This window comes from Cibotium barometz, chromosome 41 (assembly GCF_041138505.1).
Source record: "Cibotium barometz isolate CiBa-2024 chromosome 41, ASM4113850v1, whole genome shotgun sequence".
Lineage (NCBI taxonomy): Eukaryota > Viridiplantae > Streptophyta > Polypodiopsida > Cyatheales > Cibotiaceae > Cibotium > Cibotium barometz.
The window spans coordinates 22,912,267-22,935,340 of NC_141086.1; the positions used below are offsets into that span (position 1 = coordinate 22,912,267).

General features: G+C 45.5%; 1 protein-coding gene across 1 annotated transcript in view; it reads left to right on the forward strand.

The window, feature by feature from the left end:
* The first annotated feature begins 1,014 nt into the window (after window positions 1-1,014).
* The window catches only part of LOC147614783 (pre-rRNA-processing ESF1-like protein), a 32,924-nt gene continuing 10,864 nt past the window's right edge, over window positions 1,015-23,074 (forward strand). The window contains exons 1-4 of the mRNA XM_086780128.1: window positions 1,015-1,978; window positions 2,331-2,414; window positions 2,519-2,742; window positions 19,028-19,190. Coding sequence (XP_086636254.1) covers window positions 1,172-1,978; window positions 2,331-2,414; window positions 2,519-2,742; window positions 19,028-19,190 — 1,278 coding nt within the window. The 5' untranslated portion in view covers window positions 1,015-1,171. The remainder of the gene's footprint in view (window positions 1,979-2,330; window positions 2,415-2,518; window positions 2,743-19,027; window positions 19,191-23,074) is intronic.

The following is a 23,074-nucleotide window of genomic DNA, read 5'->3' on the forward strand; positions in this document are numbered from 1 at the left end:
CGTGTGGGGAAGAGCTGAGCAAGTGAGTCGCTCAACTGATTGGAGTGAACACCCTGCATAGTTGTTAATAACTCAAGCAAGTGAGTCGCTCAAGTGATTGGAGTGAACACCCTGCATAGTTAATAACTCGGCCGATTAGAGTGAAAAGCCTATAGAGTTATTAGTAACTTGGCATCATAATTGAGTCGCAATCGTTGATGTCCATGGAAGCCACCATCCCTGATCTAGAGCGTCGAGCTTGAGGGGCAAGCATAACAACCACCGGCGATCTTGATGATGACGTGAGAACACGTGGGATGATAGAGCACACAAACACACTAGGTAGGTGTCCCCAAGAGAATTTAACCTCAAAATCGCTTGAATGAGAGAGCCAAGCTCTATCCACTAGGCTATCGCCTCGGGGACAACATACATGGATACTTCTATTGTGGCAAACACATATAAATATTCACAAATACAAGATTGTCATACTATTTATTGAAGTATACCATGAAAACAAAACCAATGGGACTTAGGTTTTGAAAACCTAGATACATTTAGACTCAAAATGGTTTATGCATACATCTTGTTCGAACCAACTTCTTTGCCGAATAAAATCTTAATATCTATGCTCTAATTCTTCCTCTATCTTTTTTGCTTTCAAAGGTGGTGTCTAAGACGGCTTCAGAGTGCTGTCCTGAGACTCGAGCAGAGGAACGCTTTAACCATTAACTTTGTTGTCTAAGATTCAGGGTGCTTTCCTTAGACTTGAGGAGAGAGTCTTGTTTCAGAGAATGGTTTCACTACCCACCTTACATTGCCAATGGAGTTCTCTCTCTTTATCTATTACTATTAACCATGGACAACCAAGGCACAAGGACACGAGAGAAAAAAAAAATCCTGGACTTCTAAAAAATAAGAGGAAAAAATCCCCTCGATATGACCCTTTGTATTTCGGCTTCCAATCTTACGTTCTAGTAAGAAGTTGTTCTCTCTCCCACCCCCACCTTCCTCAAAAAGGAAAGCCACTCTCTCCCTCTCCCTCTCTCTCTTCCACCCCCACCTTCCTCAAAAAGTCTCTCTCTCTCTCTCTCTCTCTCAAAAAGGGAAGCCAGATGCTCTCTCTCTCGCTCCTCTTGTGCAATTACGGAACTCTGAGGCAGGAAGTGGAGGAGCAGCCGCCTCCGCCGCCATGAAGTTGTCGAAGCAGCAGGTGCTCCAAGGCGCTGGAGTTGTGAAAGACCCTCGCTTCGCCCGCCTGCACTCCGACCCCCGCTTCCAGCGCGCCTTCAAGCGCAAACTCAAGATCCCCATCGACTCCCGCTTCCGCCACATCTTCTCCGACACGCGCTTCTCCGACCCCCTCGCCCTCGACAAGCGCGGCCGACAAGCCCCCAAACGCACCGCCAACAAGAAAAAGAAACGCCATGCCCTGCACCAGTATTATGATCTCGATGGAGACGGTGAACCTCAGCATGGAGACCAGGCGGCCATTGTAGAGACTTCTGTCGATGACAGCCGTGTTTCTGCTGATCCAAAAGCTAATCAGAGATTATCCGAAGTTGAAAATCCTCTTCAGAATGGCAAAAATCCTAACCAAAGTGGCTCTGCTCCCCTGCAGGCTTCGGTTTCTGAGCAGCACATAGGCTCTCTCTCTAAGAAGAAGACGAAAAAAGGCTCCATTGCCTCAGAATCATGTGAAGCTACATTGCCGCACAGGGAAGGGAAAATGCATGTTAAAGATGCTCTGACAAGGGTCAGAGATGCCAGAGACATGCCCATTGCTATGCTGCCGCATGCTAGATACGATCACAAGGAAGAGCAAACGTATGGTAATGAACCTCTGACAAGGCTTAAAGATGTGGAGGGCATGTTTGAAGAAGACTCTGAGTCTGAAGAAGAGTCAGATGTTGATGATGTTTCTGGGGAGAGCTCTGCAACATCGTCCTCCTCTGAGTATAGTAGTGAAGGAGAAGAAATGGCAGATTCTCCAAGTGATGTAAGCTATGTACTTCTATTTCTGCACATACACACATGCACTTAAACATAGAAAAACTATTGGCAAACATGACAGGGTTCTACATGTGCTTGACTTGCACAGACTGCACAGAAACTTATGTGAACTCCAGTCATGGATGGATGCCCACATGCACACAAAAGAAATCATATCAAACACAGATCCCTCACAGTGAAAAAAATACACGGTTTTGGCATTCTTGAGCTTGACAACATGGAGATAAAAAGGGCAAGATGGATTTGTAGTGTCTTTAATCTTCTCAATTTTGAGATTTTTCTCCCTATTCTTTTTTGTGGGGGTGGGGATGGGGGTGGGTGTGAGTGGGAGGTTTCAGGAGGCTGAAGATGAGAAGGTACCTGTGACTGAAACAGAGACGCGAAGGTTGGCCTTAGTCAATATGGATTGGGACCATATACGGGTTCATTCTTGGCTCTGCTTTTCTTTCGTACATCAAGTTTGGTTTAGTTTTGTTCTATCGTGGGGTTGTCTCGATCTGATGCTGATCTAACTTCTGCACTGCAGGCTGTTGATATATTGACTGTGATGAACTCATTTGTGCCTAAGGGCGGGCTAATAGTATCAGTGTCTGTTTTCCCGTCTGAATTCGGACTACAACAGATGAAAGAAGAGGAGCAACGAGGTCCACAAGGAGTATTCCAATCAGAGGGTGGTGATGAAGATGACGAAGAAGCAGATGACGGATTAAATATGGAAAGACTTAGGCAGTATGAGAAAGCCAAGCTCAGGTCAGTCCTCTTCACCATTTATATTTGATTTTTGGTTATAGGCAAGGTGGCTGGTTTTGCACTTTGTACTTTTACATCAAAGACGTGCACAAAGAAACAGAGTTGAAAAGTAATTTACTACTTGATTTTGAGGCCAACCTCTTTTTATGAAGAGTTGTTGTGCCCCTCTTGATGGGGAGAAACCTAAATTAGGGTTTAGAGATCATTCATGGGAGACATACACAGAGAAGCAAGAGAGAGAGAGAGAGAGAGTTGTGGGGATAAGTCAACTCATGAAAAGCATGAGTGTGTGACTCCCCTATCACACATGTATATTGCACTTAGTACACATAGTGCACTTAGTACATTAAAAGTACTAAGTGTACTATGTACTATAACTTATGGGCTTGTACACACTATAAGGGTGGGCATAACGCCTTTACCCCAACAACCTCCCACTTAAAGGCAAAGTGCCCTTAAGTAAAGGAAAAGAAAAAATCAGCATGTACATGATAATATACAAGGCCATATCAAGGCTGAAAATGGCCTCATCCAATGCCCATCAAGTGTCTGCAATGAGCAAACCGCTCCGGAGGCAAACTCTTCGTCAACAGATCAGCCGGGTTGTCATCCGTGTGAATCTTAACAAGCTGAATTTGCTTGTTCTCTATCACCTCTCTGATGAAGTGATACTTCACATCCACATGCTTCGTCTTTGCATGAAAGACAGGGTTCTTTGCCAACTGGATGGCACTCTGACTGTCACAATGCAACAATGGAATATCCCCTGTATAGCCCAAATCAACCACTAACCGAGATAGCCATAATGCCTCCTTGCAAGCCTCTGTGGCTGCAATATACTCGGCCTCTGTAGTAGATAAGGCTGTGCACTTCTGCATCCTGGATATCCATGACACAGCACCTCCTGTGAATGTAAATACATAACCGGTAGTAGACTTCCGGTTATCTGGATGACCGGCATAATCCGAATCCGTGTAACCATGCACTAATGCATCCTGTTTGCCAAAGCAAATGCACAAATCCTGTGTGCCCTTCAGGTATTTCATGACACCTTTCACTGCTTCCCAATGCTTCTTGCCAGGGTTGGCCATGTATCTAGAAACCACTCCCACTGCAAATGCAATGTCAGGCCTAGTAGCAACCATGGCATACATGAGACTGCCACAAGCTGAAGCATACGGAATTTTGGCCATATCAGCCCTGTCTCTATCTGACTGTGGGCTGTCCATAGCACTGAGTTTCACATATGGAGGCAAAGGAGTACTAACCTTCTTCCCCCCGTCCATATTGAACCTCTGCAAGACTTTGCCAATGTATTCCTTCTGAGACAAATACAACACATGCTGATTTCTGTCCCGAAGTATCCGCATACCCAAGATGTGATTTGCATCACCCAAATCCTTCATATCAAAGGTTTGATGCAGCCTCTGCTTCAAGGCATCTATCTCTTTACGAGATTTCCCGGCAATCAACATATCATCAACATACAAAATGAGAATCAAGAGACTGCCATCCAAAGCTTTCTTGGTGTACAAGCAGTGATCTATGTCACTTCTCCTGAATTTCTGAGTTTTCATGAATGTATCAAATTTATGATACCATTCTCTTGGTGCCTGTTTGAGCCCATAAAGACTCTTTTTCAGCTTGCATACAAGCTTCTCCTTTCCACTTACTGCATAACCCTCTGGCTGGTGCATATATATCTCCTCATGGAGATCACCGTGAAGAAAAGCAGTCTTCACATCCATCTGAATCAAGTCCAGATCATCATGTGCAACCAAAGCCAACACAGCTCTAAGTGTGGTCATTTTGACCACTGGAGAGAAGATCTCATCAAAGTCCACACCATATTCCTGCTTGAAGCCCTTAGCCACTAACCTGGCTTTGTATCTTGGCTTAGCATCTGATGCAACTTTGAGCCTGTATACCCACTTGCATGGCAAAACCTTCTTGCCTGCAGGCAAAGGCACCAACTTCCAAGTTCCATTTTTGTGCAGAGAATCCATCTCTGACTTCATGGCACGCTCCCAAAGAGCCTTGTCTACCCTCTGTAAAGCCTCCTTGTAACATGAGGGCTCCCCACAGTCAGTGAGCATCAAGTAGTCAACCCCTGGAACAAACCTGTCAGGGGCTCTGGAGGGTCTAGTGGACCTCCATACCCAATGACCATCATTTGCAGGTTGCTGTCCAGCCTGCATATCACCCATTGGTGGCTCCTGTTCCATGCCATAAGGCTGAAAAATCATGCCCGGTATCTCCTCTAACTGTGGTATATCCATAGGGATATCTTCTGCCATATCTGGCTGTCCATTTGGACCATTTTCAGCACCATTTAAGGGCTGGTTTTCCTGCTGTAATGGCTGATTTACAGCCCTTTGTTGTTGTCCATGATGTCCATCATCATCAAAGATGACTCTGCCAGGCTCCTGTTGCCTTGCAGGCTCCTTATACATGCATGTTTCATCAAAAATGACATCATTGCTGCGTATGATCTTTCTATTCATGGGATCCCAAAGTCTATACCCCATTTCACCTCTGTCACCATATCCTAGGAATATGCATTTGTGAGACTTAGGATCAAGTTTGGTGCGCATTTCCCTGCGTATGTGCACGTACGCAACGCAACCAAACACTCTCAAGTGCTTGTATGACGGAGGCTTCCCTGTCCATACTTCTTCTGGCACTTTCCCACCAAGCCTCGTGTTAGGTGACCTGTTTATAAGGTGAACGGCTGTCATAACAGCTTCAGCCCAAAAACCATGAGGTAATGCAGCATGTGACAACATAGAACGGACCTTCTCCTGTATGGTCCTGTTCATCCTCTCTGCTGTCCCGTTTTGTGGAGGATCATAAGGAGTAGAGAGCTCCCTCTTGATGCCTTTAGCATCACAAAAGTCCTGAAACTGTTTGGACGTATACTCTCCACCATTGTCGGAACGCAAAGCCTTCAGTGTTTTGCCAGTTTGATTCTCAACATGAGCAACAAACTTCTGAAACACTGCGAATGTATCACTCTTCAAACGAAGAGGATAGACCCACACCTTGCGTGTGGCATCATCAATAAAAGACACAAAGTACTTTGCCCCTCCCAAAGAAAGCTGAGGCATCTCACATACATCTGTATGCACAAGCTCTAACTGAGCATCTTTCTGTCCAAGAGCTTTCTTGTGGGGGCACTGTAGTTGCCTACCATATATACAATGCTCACAAAATTGAAAACTTGAAAACTTTAGAGAAGGCAAGTAACCCAAACGAGACAATTGCTCCATTCCTTTGACACTCATGTGTCCCAACCGGCTATGCCACATAGAAATTTCCGGCAGCTCGGTTGCATTTACATTAGCATGGTGACAAACACCTGCATGCATAAAGTAAAGAGTGTCCACCTTAGAGCCTCTGGCAACAACCAGTGAGCCCTTACTAATCTTCCACTTTCCACTACCAAATGTGGTAACATAATCAGCATCATCAAGCTGTCCAGTAGAAAGCAGATTCTTCTTGATCTCAGGCACATGCCTGACATCATGGAGCATAAGCTGTGAGCCATCTGAAAATACAAGCCTTACATCACCTCTGCCAAGTATCTTGCATGCATGGTTATCACCCAAATAAACCACTCCTTCATTGCCAGCAGTGTACCTGACAAACAAGTCTCTGCAACCTGTGACATGAAAGGAGGCACCTGAATCAATGATCCATGAGTGCATACCATGACCACCTGTAAGAAGTGAATGGGCATCAAGTGAAGAAGTAAATAGGACCTCATCCTCACTGCCACCTGCATGTGACACATTGATTTCTTCGATCTTGACTCCACTTTTGCCCTTTGGCTTTACATCTTTGGCTTCGTCTTTCTCTTTGTCTTTGCCTTTTCCCTTTTCTTTTTGATCATTTTTCCATTTGTAGCATTGCTTTTTAATGTGTCCCTTTTTGCCACAATAATGGCATTCCAAATCCTTTTTTGGAGCGAGACTTGCTCCTTCCCCTTTCTTGGCTTTTCCCCCTTTGCTGGGATCTCCCACGTGCATTCATTGCATTGGACTTTCCAACAGAGTTGTTTTTCCTGTTCATCTCTTCTTGAAGAAGAGCACCCTCAACATCTGCATATGACAGCATAGCATTCGAATTGCTAGTGGCTGTCCTAAATGTGTCCCAACTCTCTGGCAAAGTGCATAACAAAAAGGTGGCTTTGAACTCATCGTCCATCGCCAACTTTTGATTGATGACCTGGCTGACAATACCATTAAACTCATTGAGATGGGCTGTCATAGAAGCCCCTTCCTTCATCTGAAGACCTATGAGTTTCTTCAACCAATACACTTTGCTTGAGGCACTTTGTTGGGCATACAAGTCCTGCAATCTCTGCCACATTCCCCAAGCTGTCTTCTCTTCACGAATGCTGAAAAGTAATGAGTCTGACACAGACAACATGATAGTAGATCTTGCCAGCTCATCCATATCTTCCCACTCTTCAGCTGTAAGAGAAGCGGGCATCACACCCCTTTCTTTGATAGGCTTGTGCTGCTTTTTCTGAAGCAACACATTGTAGCACTGGGTTTGCCAAATATCATAATTCTGCGAGCCTTCAAGCTTCTTGATGTGAAGCAATGAAGTGCTCTCACCTGTGGTTGCCATAGCAATATGCAACCTTTAATGCCTGACTCCCTGCAAATGTGCAAACACTGCACCCAAGATGTGCAAACACTGCACCCAAAGCACACAAAGTGCTTACAAATGTTCTCCCAAGCTTTATCTCCCACTGCGGAAGCAAGAATGCAACTTTTCTCCCACTTTTTGTGATGAAAACACCAAAATCTGGTTGCTGCAGATTTTGGACAGCACCTTAAATGTGCTCTTTTGCCCTTCCAAAGTACTGTACAGCAGTACCAAGTGCTCACCAATGATGTACCAAACCTGTACCGGCAATTTCAGCAGCTGAATTTGAACCTTTTGATCACTCAAAACAGTGTACAGCCATGCCAAAACATGTACAAATCTGTACCAAATCTGTACCAGCAGGTACAGTAGCAATAAATGCTCTCCTGGCTGTCCAAATGAGTGAAAATCAGACTTTTACAGTCCTGTATACTGCATACAACAGTTCCGAACAGAAATTGGGCAAAAGCCCCTTGACTGCAAGCTGATTTCTGAGGATTCAAGGCATAAATGTCTTGCCTGCTGCTTTGCCAAGCTCAACAAGCATACAAACTTGAAAAGCCCCTTGATTTGAGATCAATTTCTGATCATGCATGGTACATTGACGCACATGAAGGCATCCAGAGTGTTCACGATGCTTCCCCCTGGCCACATATACATCAAATACATGAAAGCCCCTTGATTTACAGGCACATTGAGTGCTTGTAAGGCATCAGCACATTATCCACAGCATCAAATGCAATTGCCAGCATGCAAATCAACCAAATCGGCACAAAAGCCCCTTGATTTGCACTGCAATTTGCTGCAATTTTGCCCAAATGTGCGATTTTTCACATCATACAGCATGTATGAGTGCTTAATTGCACATTTACATCAAAAGCCCCAAATTTCAATGCCCAATTTACTGCCAATTGACTGCAAATGTGACCAATGTCACCGATTTCCTGCCAATTGACGTGGGATGTGACCAATGTCACCCAATTTTGCCAATTTTGCTCAAAAATTGAGCAATTAAGCACCTGTACCTGCTCAATTAATTGAATTGATGAGAAATTCCCAAAATTGAAGCAAAATACCTCTGATTTTCTGATTTTCGGGCTGAATTTGAGGTTTGCAGGAGTCGATTTTGGCTCTGTGCAGGTGAGGGGAGGGGGCACGGGGCACTTCTTGCTGATGTTGATGCTGATGCTGCTGCTGAAAAGGACACGAGGCTGTTGAGACACCTCTTTGCTGGCTATATGCTCTGAGCGTGGCCTTACAGGAGGCGCCTGGCTGCAGCAGCCATTACGATGTTGCTCGAAGGGCCCCGTTGGCGTCTGCTGCTCAGCGCTGAAGGGGCCATTACGATGTTGCTCGAAGGGCCCCGTTGGCGTCTGCTGCTCAGCGCTGAAGGGCCAGCGCTGCCTTCGCTTAGCACCAGCCGACGCTACACGCCTGAAGTTGACGGTTTATCCTTTTCGCAGCAGCCTTCGCTACTCGCTTGCCTTTTCGCTCGACGCCTTGTGTTAAAGCTCGTCCTTCGCTTCACTTAGCGCTGGCGCCTTCTACACGCCTGAAGTCGACTGAAGTCGACGCTTTTGCTCACGTTTCGCCTTCGCCTAGTAGCGCTTATCCGCCTTGTGCCACGTGCTCGCCCAGCCTGAAGTCGACAGTCCTGTATTCGACTTCTTCTCCTCTGTTCTCTTGCAAGCTTCTGGCTGCCTGCTGCGACTCTGATAGGCTCACACAGAAGAAAAACGACCAGCAGCTCACACAGAGGCAGGAAGAGGGAAGAGGGAGGGAAGACCTTGCTCTGATACCAGTTGATGGGGAGAAACCTAAATTAGGGTTTAGAGATCATTCATGGGAGACATACACAGAGAAGCAAGAGAGAGAGAGAGAGAGAGTTGTGGGGATAAGTCAACTCATGAAAAGCATGAGTGTGTGACTCCCCTATCACACATGTATATTGCACTTAGTACACATAGTGCACTTAGTACATTAAAAGTACTAAGTGTACTATGTACTATAACTTATGGGCTTGTACACACTATAAGGGTGGGCATAACGCCTTTACCCCAACACCTCTGGCCATGGGCACATTTTTTGCCCATGTCTTAGCATGTTGCGAGTAGCTTTTCACTTGCACTAGCATAGTACAATTTCACTTGATGTTTTGCTGCATGCCTTTGTGTCACCACCAAACAACAACGATCACAGGAAGGCAGCAATCCCCATTGCTAGCTGTCCCCCTCACATCCACACAAAAGATACCTATGAGCCATGCCCATTATGCTATTTATAGAGCTCCATCTAAGCCCCCCGATTCGCGTGTGGGATTACTCCACGAGTTCCTTGGCTCCTTATGCACTCCACCACAATGCATTAGTGGCAACCTAATTCTAACATCCACTCCCCAATAGTGCATGTGAGTCTATGACCCCCCTCAACTCTTTGCAAGATTGTCAACTCAACAATTGGCAAGGAGTAGTTTGTTGACGTCGCCATAACTGTGTTCTCGCACGAACGTCTCCCTAGAGGTCCATAGTCTTGCGTACCTCCGCTAGCCCTTTGCAATGGATCCGCTGCCTCTCTCACCATCGCCTGGATGAAGTTCTCACGCAGTGGAGGTTCTGCTAGGATTGAGCGCCTAGTGCTCTGATACCGTGATCGAATCCCATGTGTCACCACCAAACAACAACGATCATAGGAAGGCAGCAATCCCCATCGCTAGCTGCCCCCCTCATGTCCACACAAAACGCGGGTGGGGAAGATACCTATGAACCATGCCTACAATGCTATTTATAGAGCTCCATTCAAGGCCCCCGCCCACCCACGCCCCCCCCCCCCCCCCCCGATTCGCATGTGGGATTACTCCACGAGTTCCTTGGCTCCTTACGTACTCCACCACAATGCATTCGTGGCAACCTAATTCTAATAGCTCCACACTTGGAAGGTTTTCACTCTTTGTGATTGTTTATCACAGTTTGCAGCCCAATGCTCTGCAGAAGTTTCCCCTTGGCCAGCCTGTGCTGAAGAGAATTGCTTCATATGGAAAATGATGATATCCCATGCATGTATATGTTGGAGTATGCACAGGCGGAAGCATAGACAAGGAAAGAGAGAGAGAGAGAGCAATGGAGAGAGAGCTTGTTGACAAGATCACCTTTTATTATAGCATGAAGCTTTTACAATGGCAATAGACAGCATGGGGAGCTGGACAATGTGCAAGGATTGGATTGATGAAGTGATTATGAGGAGGCCCCTTTTATAGTGCTGCAAGGAGCTGGTCGACAACCCACGCCCTACTAAGGAGGAGAATAAATGGATAAAACCCATAAATAGGCATTTCCCAAAAAGATGCACAATATTCTAACACGCCCTCAGCAACCCATAATGTGCAAGATTCTGAAGAAGATAAGCTGATGAAGATGCAACCATGGACCCTCCAGTACTGCAGATACCGGAATCATCTTGGAGAGAGCACCCGCCAACGTATTTCCTTGAAACACAATGCCTTCACAAATAGCAAAGAGCTTTGCTTGGCTCCGAATTCCCACACCAGTGTGCAACGAACTCCAAGAGTAGTTGCTAGACACCACGCCCATTATCCCGCAACCAATAGGGGACTGTCAACACATCACGTCCCAAAACGCCGAACAATGAACTCGGAACAGAGCCTGTCCATAGTCTCTGCCACACTAAAGATGACCTTGTTTTGCCAGATTTTTAATGCTTGGAACTCCGATTCATGGTTTCCATGCACTAGAAAAGGGAGCTGCTACCAGCCCTCTTTGCCGCCCACAAGCCCCCTCTAGCTCGAAGCGCATGGGGGAAACTGCATGTATACTAGAGAAGTACACCATCTTGGTCCTCCCAAGCCGGAATCGCCCTGGGAGCCCTTGATGAGTTAATAGAAGTATCTGAATCACTGTCCTGTGTCGTGTCTTTGCCCTTCTTCTGAGATGAAGACTTGCCCTTGGTCTTGTCCTTCTTCTTGGACAAACAATCCTTAGACAGATGTCCTCTCTTCCCACATGAGAAGCAACGGCTCTGACCTTTATTCTATACTGAAGTAAGTGCCTGATCAGAATTGTTAAGAGACACCTTAATCTTACCCTGAGAAACTAGGATGGACTCTAGGGAGCGAAGGTCATTAAAATTGAGTTTAGTGGTTGTGACCTGGCTCCTCAAAGCCTGAGAAACCACATCATACTCTGGGTGAAGCTTGGTGAAGATAAGTGCAACCAACTGAGCAGATTACAAAGTAGCACCCATTGCCAATAACTGATCATGGATAACTTTGGCCTTCATGATGAACGATTGCATAGAACTGCCAGCAAGAAATAATAGACCATAGAGTTGCCCTTGCAAAGTAGCTGCCTGCATCGATGAATCTCGAGCAAAGAGATCTTCCAATTTGGACCATACTTGATGTGCACTGGTAAGAGTTTGCATGGCAGGTGAGACCTCCTTTGTAATGGTCCACACAAGCACTAAATGCACCTTCGAATCACGTTCCTGCTAGTCTTGTAATTCCGCTAGGAATTCATCCTCTTGAACTTGTGTCCACCTCCTTGGGTTCCGAGGACACTTGGGCTTCTTCTCACTGCCCTGAACAATCTCCCATCAAATTTGAGAGAGAAAGAGGCTAGACAGCAGCAAAACCATCCACCGAAACACACTGGAAACACCCAACCGGAGGGAGGGGAAGTCGGGGAAGAAGCAGAGATATCGGGGCGGCTTGTCGTGCTGCACTACATGCGAAGAAAACACCTTCCACTGCAGTCCACGCTGAAAGAAATAGCCTTCACATCGCAAACTACTACCGTAAATGCATGTAGAAGCAAAAAAACACAGCCAATAGAAGCTTGCAACTTGATGCTTGGCAACCAAGCACAGGAGCAGGGCAACATGAAGAAGAAAATGCTGATGTGAGAAGCCTTCAAGAGAAAGAAAACGCAGCTATGATGAGAAATGCAGCCACTGTTTTGATTGCCAAAAAACGCAGCAGAGGGAAGGATCAAAATCGCAAAGTAGAAGGCAGCCAGGTACCTAAGCGTCTGACACCATGTTGGAGAATGCACAGGTGGAAGCATTGTTGACGAGATCACCTTTTGTTATAGCATGAAGCTTTTACAATGGCAATAGCCAGCAAGGGGACCTAGAAGCTGGCCGACAGACCATGACCTACTAAACAGGAGAATAAATGGATAAAACCCATAAATAGGCATTCCCCAAAATACATAGAGATGCACAATATTCTAATAGTATATATATGCATTACGAGTGTCGGTCGGCTAGCTAAAATGTTGTTACTTTGTTTTTAATACCCATGGCGTGCATGATAAAAACCCACGATTGCTTATAATCCTGCGTTTTCACACGTGTGCCTAGCAAGCGTTGCTCGACTCTTGTGTGCTTCCCACGACCTATACAAGCAGCCTGATTACTATCTTTGCTGGTCGTTTGCCACATGGCACCAGCGTTGCTTGCGCCTCCTCATGAGCTACCCACTGTCTCCTATGCCTGCTGCATGACTCCTATAGGGGTTAGCCATGTGTACCTACAAGTGGTGTGCTATGGAGTGGAGATATGGGGACCCTCAGTGGATCACCACAGCCGAGCTGGTAGCACTGATGGATGGAGACGTATGGAGAGGCCCTTGGTTTCTATGATTTCCCGGATGATTAGGGCCAAGGCCTCCGTACCACATGATATTATCCGTGCAGAGATGGCTGCCCCCCCATTGGTAGTAGAGGCACTCACTCGATCAGTCTCCTTTATACATAGCACTTGGGCTCTCCCTAGAGACAGATATGCTCGCTTAGCCCTGGAGTCTTCACGACAGTTGGCATCACAGGGAGACGGATCATGTTGGTATGCACAGATGACAGCTTGGTTCCAGCTGCATGGCTTTAGTATGGACAGGCTACCTCCATTTCAGTACTCCCTAGATGCACCCTCCCTATCTCTCACACGGGCAGAGATTACCAGACTTATCAGGCAGGACTTGATTCAGTTGGACACTAGGAGAGGGAGAGACACCTACAGAGGCAGATTACAGACTTCTTTCGACCAGAGATTGAGCAGTCAGGCCAACAGGCATTGCAGATAGCCCCAGAGTATAGCCGCACCAGAGGTACACTGATTGATCGGGCTATAGAGCTGGGGTGGTCCAGGCGCCCCAAGATGAGAGGCCCATCTCGACATCGGCGGCGGAGACTACAACAGAGGATCAGGACCATACTAGCACGGCATGGGAGACGTCCAATCAGAGTACTCACCATGGAGGACATTGAGGATATCCGCCATCGACCGATGAGAGACATCTTTGGATAGTGATGTGTATGATGCTTACCTTTGTTGCTGGAGTTTTCCTCCCAGATGTTATCCATTAGGAGCTCCTAGTACCGTACTTTTCCTCATAGTTGTTTCAGTTTCGGTTAGTTGTTTAGTTGTTTTTAGCTTTTCTTACACAGACATTGTATCAGATCCACCAATTGTTGTAACCTTTTTGGTCTCATAGGTCATTTTGGCCTTCTGAAGATGTTAATATATCATTTCATTTCATTTCATTTCTTCTTCTCTCTCCTCCGTGTCTTAATCATAAGTAATTAGCATCAATGTTCTTAAGTATGCTAGGGTTGTGGATCAGTACAGCAAGGCTTTCACACATCATACATGCAACATTGGTATTAGAGCATTCAGGCTGAGCCCACTAAGCTATGTCCCAAGGAAGGTGCATAGTTCTAGTAGGAAGGATGCAACAGCATAGCAGATGGAGTGGTCTGCAAACAGACTAGAGGATGCAGTCCCTGAGGGTAGGTACACAGACCCAGTCCCTGAGGGTAGGTACACAGACCCAGTACCTCGGTAAGCTCTCAGATCAGTTCCAAAGGCCTAGCAACAGGCATGATCAATTTCGGCAGGTGACCCACCGCTGTGTCAAGGTTAAGGGAAAGCAGGCATGGGGACAACAGTGAACAGATGCTCAGTTCTTCATCAAAGACTTGGAAGTGGAGATCAGGAGTGAAGGTGTTCGGGCCAAAAATATCAGTCTCAGTAGCAGTCAGTAGAAGTCCAAGACATAAAGCAATAGCAGTTAAAGGTCAAGTCTAGGGAGGAAGGATGATAGAGTTCCACCCAGTCATCAAGTTTAGCAGAAGGGAATGTCATGTGCACGCTCATGCCATGGCTAATCTTCAGCATGAACTGGCTTAATCCCTCATTAGTGCAGCATATAAGATAAGCATTTAGATTAACATAAGTAGCTGAAGCATTAGCATCGGCAGTTATGTCATCAGACATAGCACTATATCATCATCATCATCATCATCATCAGTAGCATCTGAGCATTGTCGGCAACATTGGACACCTATCATCAGTCGGCCAGTATCATAAGGCAACCAGGACCAATCGGCCAACATTTTATGGAGATCCAGCATTGATTGCCAACCGCCTAGCATTATATGTTAGCCGACTAGCATTATATGTTAGTTTAGCATTTTTGGGATTGATTCAGCAGGCCGACAGCTGGCCGACTGCTGGCCTACTCCCATATATAAGCATAGCTCATAAAATCAGTTAAGGACATTCAATAGTTCATTCATAAGTCATCTAACTTCAGCAAGCATCATGTAGAAACGACATAGGTTGTAGCCCAGTGGGCGTTTTTTTTAATAACTAATGAAAGGATCTTTTCTCGGAAAAAAAAGAAAAAAGAAACGACATAGGTCAACCCTACGGGGCTGACCACAAGCCTTAGCCATGTACAAGCATAAGCCACCTTTTGTACCATATGAATAAAGAAAACCTGACACCAAATCTCTCTTCTTGTCTCTCCTCCATGTCTTAATCATACGTAATTAGCATCTGTGTTCTTAAGTATGCTTAGGGCTATGGATCAGTACAGCAAGGCTTCCGCACATGCAACATTGTTGGACCCCTTCCCGCGTCTACTGGATCTCGGAATACTCAATGTATGACAATAGTTGATAGATTCAATAAATTTTGTATACTTATACCATGCAAGCATACGGCCATAGTAGAAAATATAGCCCGGCTCTTTCCCCGACATAAATCGAGTTTGTGGTTTGCCACGGACCATTACTTCAGTTTGGGACCCAAAGTTTACATCTCACTCATGGCGAGCTCTGTTCGACAACTTTGGTACCAAATTGCAATTGTCCAATGCATTCCATTCCTAGACCGATGGCCAAACCGAGATTTACAATCAGTTGGCTTTTGATGTGCTTAAAGCATACTGCCATGATTAGCTGTCGAAGTGGGAGCTTCATCTCTTGTTGGTAGAGGTGATTCTCAATGACAACTCACTCATCCAGTGTTGGCAAAACTCCGTACGAGGAAGCTTTTGGTCAAAGATTTTCATCCCTTCTCACGAGGATGATCTCTTCTTTGTTGGAAGCCAACAAGATGACAAACTTTTTCAGTCATCATTGAGTCCGTCAAAGAGTGTCTTACCAAAGCTTAGGAGGCTTACACCCGATAGGCAAACAAGTCATGGAGAGATGTCAATTTCAAAAAGGTGAATGGGTATATTTAAGGATCATGAAGCAAAGATTCAAGCAAGTGGGCAAGCATTGTCCAAAGTTGTCACTCAAAAGTTTTGGTCCTTTTTCCATCATAAATAAGATATGTGATGTTGCCATGCAACTCAGATGCTAGACAGTTAGACGATGCACAACGTCTTCCACGTCTCTTGGTTAAAGCCTTATATTGGACCTTCATTGTAGAATGTTCTAGAAGAGCAGTAGCTAGAAATGATTGATGAAGCAGAGGTGATAGAGCCTGAACAGATCCTTCTACGTCGCTGGAAGCATGGTTTTGGACGACGTCTTCGCCAATTTTATGCAAAGTTCAAAGATCGAGGGACCCATGAAGCTGTTTGGCTAGATGAAGAATTCTTCCTCGAGTATCCACAGTTATTGGCGGATTATCTCGAAGCTATGAACGTGTCGCCAAGCTAAGCACGAGGGAATGTCACGTGCACCCATGCACTATGGTACACGGTGACAATCTGGCCCATCAATAGTGCAAGAATCATGTACAGAAGTAGTACCTTTTAGGATTTATTTGTCATATGCTGTGACCCCTTTGTGAGCCCAGTCTGGGACATATCAGGCATGAGCTACGTAGGTCAGTCTCCGTGCCTTAAGAGTGTCAGGTCAGTCCTCTCAACCCACTGTAGCAAGTGTTCATCATTCAGAAGCATGTAAATGTCAGCCATAGCAATAGATGCATTAGGAGCATATAATTGCACTTCATATAGATGGGGCCAGGCCTACGGCCAGCCCCAAGGCAGCCCCCAAAGTGTGGCCTAGCCTTGCAAGGGGTAGACAATCCCCTACCCATGCATATAGGCTCAGCCAACCAGCCCTTGGGAGGGTGTGGAGGAGTCAGCCAGACCCTTGGAGGTCTTGGGGCCCTGTCGGCCAGAACTGGCAGCCAACCGACTTGATGTAGGCAGTCGATCGGCATTAAATGCTAGTCGGGTAATAGTGCTACAATTGATTGACATTAAATGTCAGTCGTGAGCAATTGTTGCAGCCGACCAAGCCTTTGTTGCTGGTCGTGGACATATTCAGCCAGCCGACAGGCTTATGGGTAGCCGACTAGGCACCCTGAAGCATATAAAAAGGCAAGTGCTGATCAATCCCAAAATCATCAGTCGTAAAGTAGAGATTATCATAAAAAATCAAGCATGTATGCCTAGGCTCTTGCCTGTGCATACCTACAGCCATACTTGTGCTCTCAGCCCAAGGCAAAGAAGCTCAGTCTCTTCAGGAGTATTCAGCACACCTTCCCTCAGTCTCGGGCCGGTGTATTTCTCTCGAAGATACCTTCGAAGTCGCCTAAAGCTTATGCACAGTTTTGCCCGACATTTGGTCGCTTTGTCCTTGCGTTTGGCGGTCAATTAGTTAGTTTGTCCGCTCAGTCTTGTGGACACAGTTCAGCTTGTATATAGTTCTCCAAAAGAAGAAATAAAGCAAATACTCCTGCTTGCAGGGGGGGCCCTTCAGTGGGTAATTTCAGGGCCCCATCTGGTGTCGTCTCTGATACATCTATTTTCAGATTCATGTATGTTGTTTTAAAGGATTGCTAAAGACTCACTAAACTCAGGTTTAAAGAAAGGTGTCGTTGCTTCACACGGTCCTAGCTCGGCTCATGCTACACTACATATGGCTTCAACCAAGAAACTTGAAAGACATTGTGCATAGTCCAACTTTCCGGCAACTTTAACTTTAACGAGACACCACTGAACTTTTGAATGATTGGAAATGGGACGAAACTTCGAAATGAAAGTTTAGGACAACGCTTGCTTGCTTGCTTTAGCCGCTGTTTCATGATGCGGAGATATAGCCAATCCCCTTTCTTAAAGTTGACATCTCACTTGGATTTGTTGGCTTGCCGGGTATATGTTTCCTGAGCTTTGGCAAGGCGCTCCTTAACTGACTCCATGATTTCTGAGAATGTCCCGGTGGTTTTATTGGCCTTGAGAGATGGTGACACTTGTCTCATCAAAAGAGATGAGAACCGATGACCAAATGCTCCCTCATACAGCATTCGGCCAATACTCGATGAGTGAGTATCGTTTAGGATTGCCCGAACCAAAGAAAGATATTGTTCCCATTTCGATTGTTGGTCATGGCAGTATGAATTGAGAACGTCAAAGGCCAATTGATTGTATATTTTTGTTTGGCCATTTGTTTGAGGATGCAATGCGTTGGACAACTGCAACGTAGTCCCAAAATTGTCAAACAATGCTCTCAAAAAACGGGACGTGAATTTTGAATCTCTATCTAATGTGATAGTCTATGGCAAACCACCAATGGGGTACCAACCAAATGAACAAGAGAGCTATGTCCTTGGCTGTGGCTATCTGCTTGCATGGGATGAGCATGCAAAACTTATTGAATCTATCAACAATTGTCATGCACTGTGTTTCTAGGTGGGATCTAGAAACACAGTGTATATTGTCATACACTATGTTTCTAGATCCCGCTGAGGGTCTATGAAGTCCATACTGATGTCGTGAAAGGGTCCCTCAGGAATAGGCAAAGGCTGAGGTAACCGTGCCTATTTTGTATGAGGAACTTTCACCTTTTGACATATTTGACATGATTGGACGTGTTGGTAGACATCTGTCTGATAGGTAGCAGTTTTCTACCAGTCTAGATCTTAGTTTATCATGATGTGAAATCATATTTTGGCAAGGTACAGTAGAATCTTACCTTCTCTTTGTGTATCTGCAGTTTAAGTGGTTAAGTCTTCTATTAGCATTAATCAGCTTGCTAATCAGCATTAATTAGGGCTTAATCTAGCATGCTTCTTCACGCATGAAACATTTTGCAGTTTCAGCCTTGAGCCAATTTGGCAGCCTTTGTAGATGAGTTTTTTCTTGGCAATACAATAGAATATGATAGTTTAGGTATATCTTGCTTTTGCTTCTTGTCCATTCTTCTGCTGTAGATGTCTATTGAACACTTGCATTTGAGACAGATAGGACTTACAGCATATGCATACAATACCAAAGTCCTTGCACTTGGGTCATTGTAGGTGTTTGAAGACATTGGCCTTTAGGTATGTTGGTAACTTAAATTTGATTTAAAGAAATGGTTCAATGCAGGTATTTTTATGCTGTGGTGGAGTGTGATTCTAGTGCTACTGCCGATTTCCTTTACAAGTCTTGTGATGGGATGGAGTTTGAGCGCACATCAAACACATTGGACCTACGCTTCATTCCCGATGACATGAAATTTGAAAATGAGCCTCGAGATATGGCAAAAGAGGTAAACGTTTGAAGGCTGTATGTAATACATACTTACATACATATACATGCATGCATTTGTGTGTGTGTGTATATGCATACATACATACATGTACGTATGCATGAGTGCATGCATATACATTTGTATATATATGTACATATGTGTGCATGTGTGATATAACTACATACATACATGCATGTGTGCAGAAGGGTGTTAAGATTAATCCTAATAACAGAAGTGGCAAGTTAAACCTAACCTTACTGTATATATTTTTGAAGCATGAATACGTATAATCGTGATCTAGACTCAAATCCCATCTCCTATCATGCTAGCGCTAATGCTACATACACGAACATATGGTTGAATGTGTTCTGCACATCGGGGCTGCGTTACTGCTGGTCCAACATTTATTTCTGCTCCACACTCGGGCAGCTTTGTGGGTGCCCGATTAGTTTCAAGTCTGCCCATAAACTGGCTCCTTAGCTTGCTAACACTGAGTGAGTTCCATGCCCATGTGGCACTCACCCACGTGATGCACCTCCCTGTAGTTGGCACTTTCAAGTGTCCAACTAGTTCCACACTCGAGCACTTGATCGTGGCTCTTCTGGGCGGCTTCCTGGGATCCTGATGAGTTTCAATTTTGCCCCTAAACTTGCCCCTGAGACTACTAACGTTGAGATCCATGTCCATGTGGCAGTCACCCATGTGATGCACGTGACATAACATGCATAAATGTAGAGAGAGAGAGAGAGAGAGAGAGAGAGAGAGAGAGAGAGAGAGAGAGAGAGAGAGAGAGATTTGTCTACAAAAGACCTGAAGGGCCTATGAGACCATGAATAGTACAATGATACCATGTGTATACAGTGCCATGGAAAAACTAAAAAGAACGTGACAACTGAAAACTAAAACATGACTCTATAAGCATACTGATTGCAGATGTGGTTATGGTGAGGGCGTGCCATGTTGCCAAAGAATCTCATGGATCTGTCTCTTGGTGCTCTGGGTTGAAGGCACTTGGCATGTAGGATGGAGTAGGCCTGCCCACTTAGGACTCCTCTGGGACGCGAATGGGGCCAGTATACGGCTGGTATGAGCTGATGTTTATGTGGCGGTGTAGGCGTGGGTAGCTGATGTGGATGCTCGTGCCGTGAAGAAATCAGCGATGGATCTTTGTGCAACGTCTTGTATGGGCTAAACTTGTCTCTGAGCATGCCTCCTCAATACTCCGTCCCCATGTCGTCGTCTGAGCTCTATCAGGTACGTCCCGAGACATCTCTGATCCCATATTGCATCACCCATGCCAGTGGCCCGAACCCCTCCCGGAAGGGGCAGCGAAATCCCTCCATCTCTCATAATACGCTGGGCATGGGCCTCGTCCTCTACCTCCCCGAGAGAGAGAGAGAGAGAGAGAGAGAGAGAGAGAGAGAGATTTTATTAACGTCTTCCAAAAGACCGAACTCGGCCTATGAGACAAATCGGAGTACCTGTATGGGGTATCCTCTGTCATCCCAACAAAATGAAAAAGTACTGAATAAAAAAGCTGAATCTGGGTGTGTAGGGGATGGAGCTCTATTACTAGGAGAATGCAAAGCTATATGCATGGAGTATACAATCATGATATGCAACCTAGCTAGCTCCATCCTGTACCATACTGGGGGTATAAAATGGTATACATCAGTGAAGGGGGTGTCCACAGCTCCCTGAAGAACATGCCTGGGTGTGCTCTGAAGCGAGCCAGTCGCTCCGCACCCTCTCTGTGAAACTGAGCTCTGATCTTTGTCATCTCTCTCTGGTATAGGCGTGGTGTCCGAAAGCCAGGTGTCCTCTGTCTCCTGCAGGCTCTAAGTGTCTCTGCTCTCTGGAGAGTAATTCCCTGCCGTGTAGGGGCTGGGAGGGGTATGGATCTCTGAAAAAATGTAGTAATCTATGTCTGTCGCCCCCCCTCTGGAGCTGTTTGAGCCTGTAACAATGTCTCTCTGTGGCGCTGTAAATGGGATATCTCTCTCTGATGGCTGTATATGATGGGGAGAAACCTGAATTAGGGTTTAGAGTTCATTCATGGGAGACATACACAGAGAAGCAAGGGAGAGAGAGAGAGAGAGAGAGTTGTGGGGATAAGTCAACTCACCAAGTGAGTGTGTGACTCCCCTATCACACATGTATATTGCACTAGTACACATAGTGCACTTAGTACATTAAAAGTACTAAGTGTACTATGTACTATAACTTATGGGCTTGTACACACTATAACGGTGGGCATAACGCCTTTACCCCAACAACCTCCCACTTAAAGGCAAAGTGCCCTTAAGTAAAGGAAAAGAAAAAATCAGCATGTACATGATAATATACAAGGCCATATCAAGGCTGAAAATGGCCTCATCCAATGCCCATCAAGTGTCTGCAATGAGCAAACCGCTCCGGAGGCAAACTTTTCGTCAACAGATCAGCCGGGTTGTCATCCGTATGAATCTTAACAAGCTGAATTTGCTTGTTCTCTATCACCTCTCTGATGAAGTGATACTTCACATCCACATGCTTCGTCTTTGCATGAAAAACAGGGTTCTTTGCCAATTGAATGGCACTCTGACTGTCACAATGCAACAATGGAATATCCCCTGTATAACCCAAATCAACCACTAACCGAGATAGCCATAATGCCTCCTTGCAAGCCTCTGTGGCTGCAATATACTCGGCCTCTGTAGTAGATAAGGCAATGCACTTCTGCATCCTGGATATCCATGACACAGCACCTCCTGTGAATGTAAATACATAACCGGTAGTAGACTTCCGGTTATCTGGATGACCGGCATAATCCGAATCCGTGTAACCATGCACTAATGCATCCTGTTTGCCAAAACAAATGCACAAATCCTGTGTGCCCTTCAGGTATCTCATGACACCTTTCACTGCTTCCCAATGCTTCTTGCCAGGGTTGGCCATGTATCTAGAAACCACTCCCACTGCAAATGCAATGTCCGGCCTAGTAGCAACCATGGCATACATGAGACTGCCACAAGCTGAAGCATACGGAATCTTGGCCATATCAGCCCTGTCTCTATCTGACTGTGGGCTGTCCATAGCACTGAGTTTCACATATGGAGGCAAAGGAGTACTAGCTTTCTTCCCCCCCGTCCATATTGAACCTCTGCAAGACTTTGCCAATGTATTCCTTCTGAGACAAATACAACACATGCTGATTTCTGTCCCGAAGTATCCGCATACCCAAGATGTGATTAGCATCACCCAAATCCTTCATATCAAAGGTTTGATGCAGCCTCTGCTTCAAGGCATCCATCTCTTTACGAGATTTCCCGGCAATCAACATATCATCAACATACAAAATGAGAATCAAGAGACTGCCATCCAAAGCTTTCTTGGTGTACAAGCAGTGATCTATGTCACTTCTCCTGAATTTCTGAGATTTCATGAATGTATCAAATTTATGATACCATTCCCTTGGTGCCTGTTTGAGCCCATAAAGACTCTTTTTCAGCTTGCATACAAGCTTTTCCTTTCCACTCACTGCATAAGCCTCTGGCTGCTGCATATATATCTCCTCATGGAGATCACCGTGAAGAAAAGCAGTCTTCACATCCATCTGAATCAAGTCCAGATCATCATGCGCAACCAAAGCCAACACAGCTCTAAGTGTGGTCATTTTGACCACTGGAGAGAAGATCTCCTCAAAGTCCACACCATATTCCTGCTTAAAGCCCTTAGCCACTAACCTGGCTTTGTATCTTGGCTTTGCATCTGGTGCAACTTTGAGCCTGTATACCCACTTGCATGGCAAAACTTTCTTGCCTGCAGGCAAAGGCACTAACTTCCAAGTTCCATTTTTATGCAGAGAATCCATCTCTGACTTCATGGCACGCTCCCATAGAGCTTTGTCTGCCCTCTGTAAA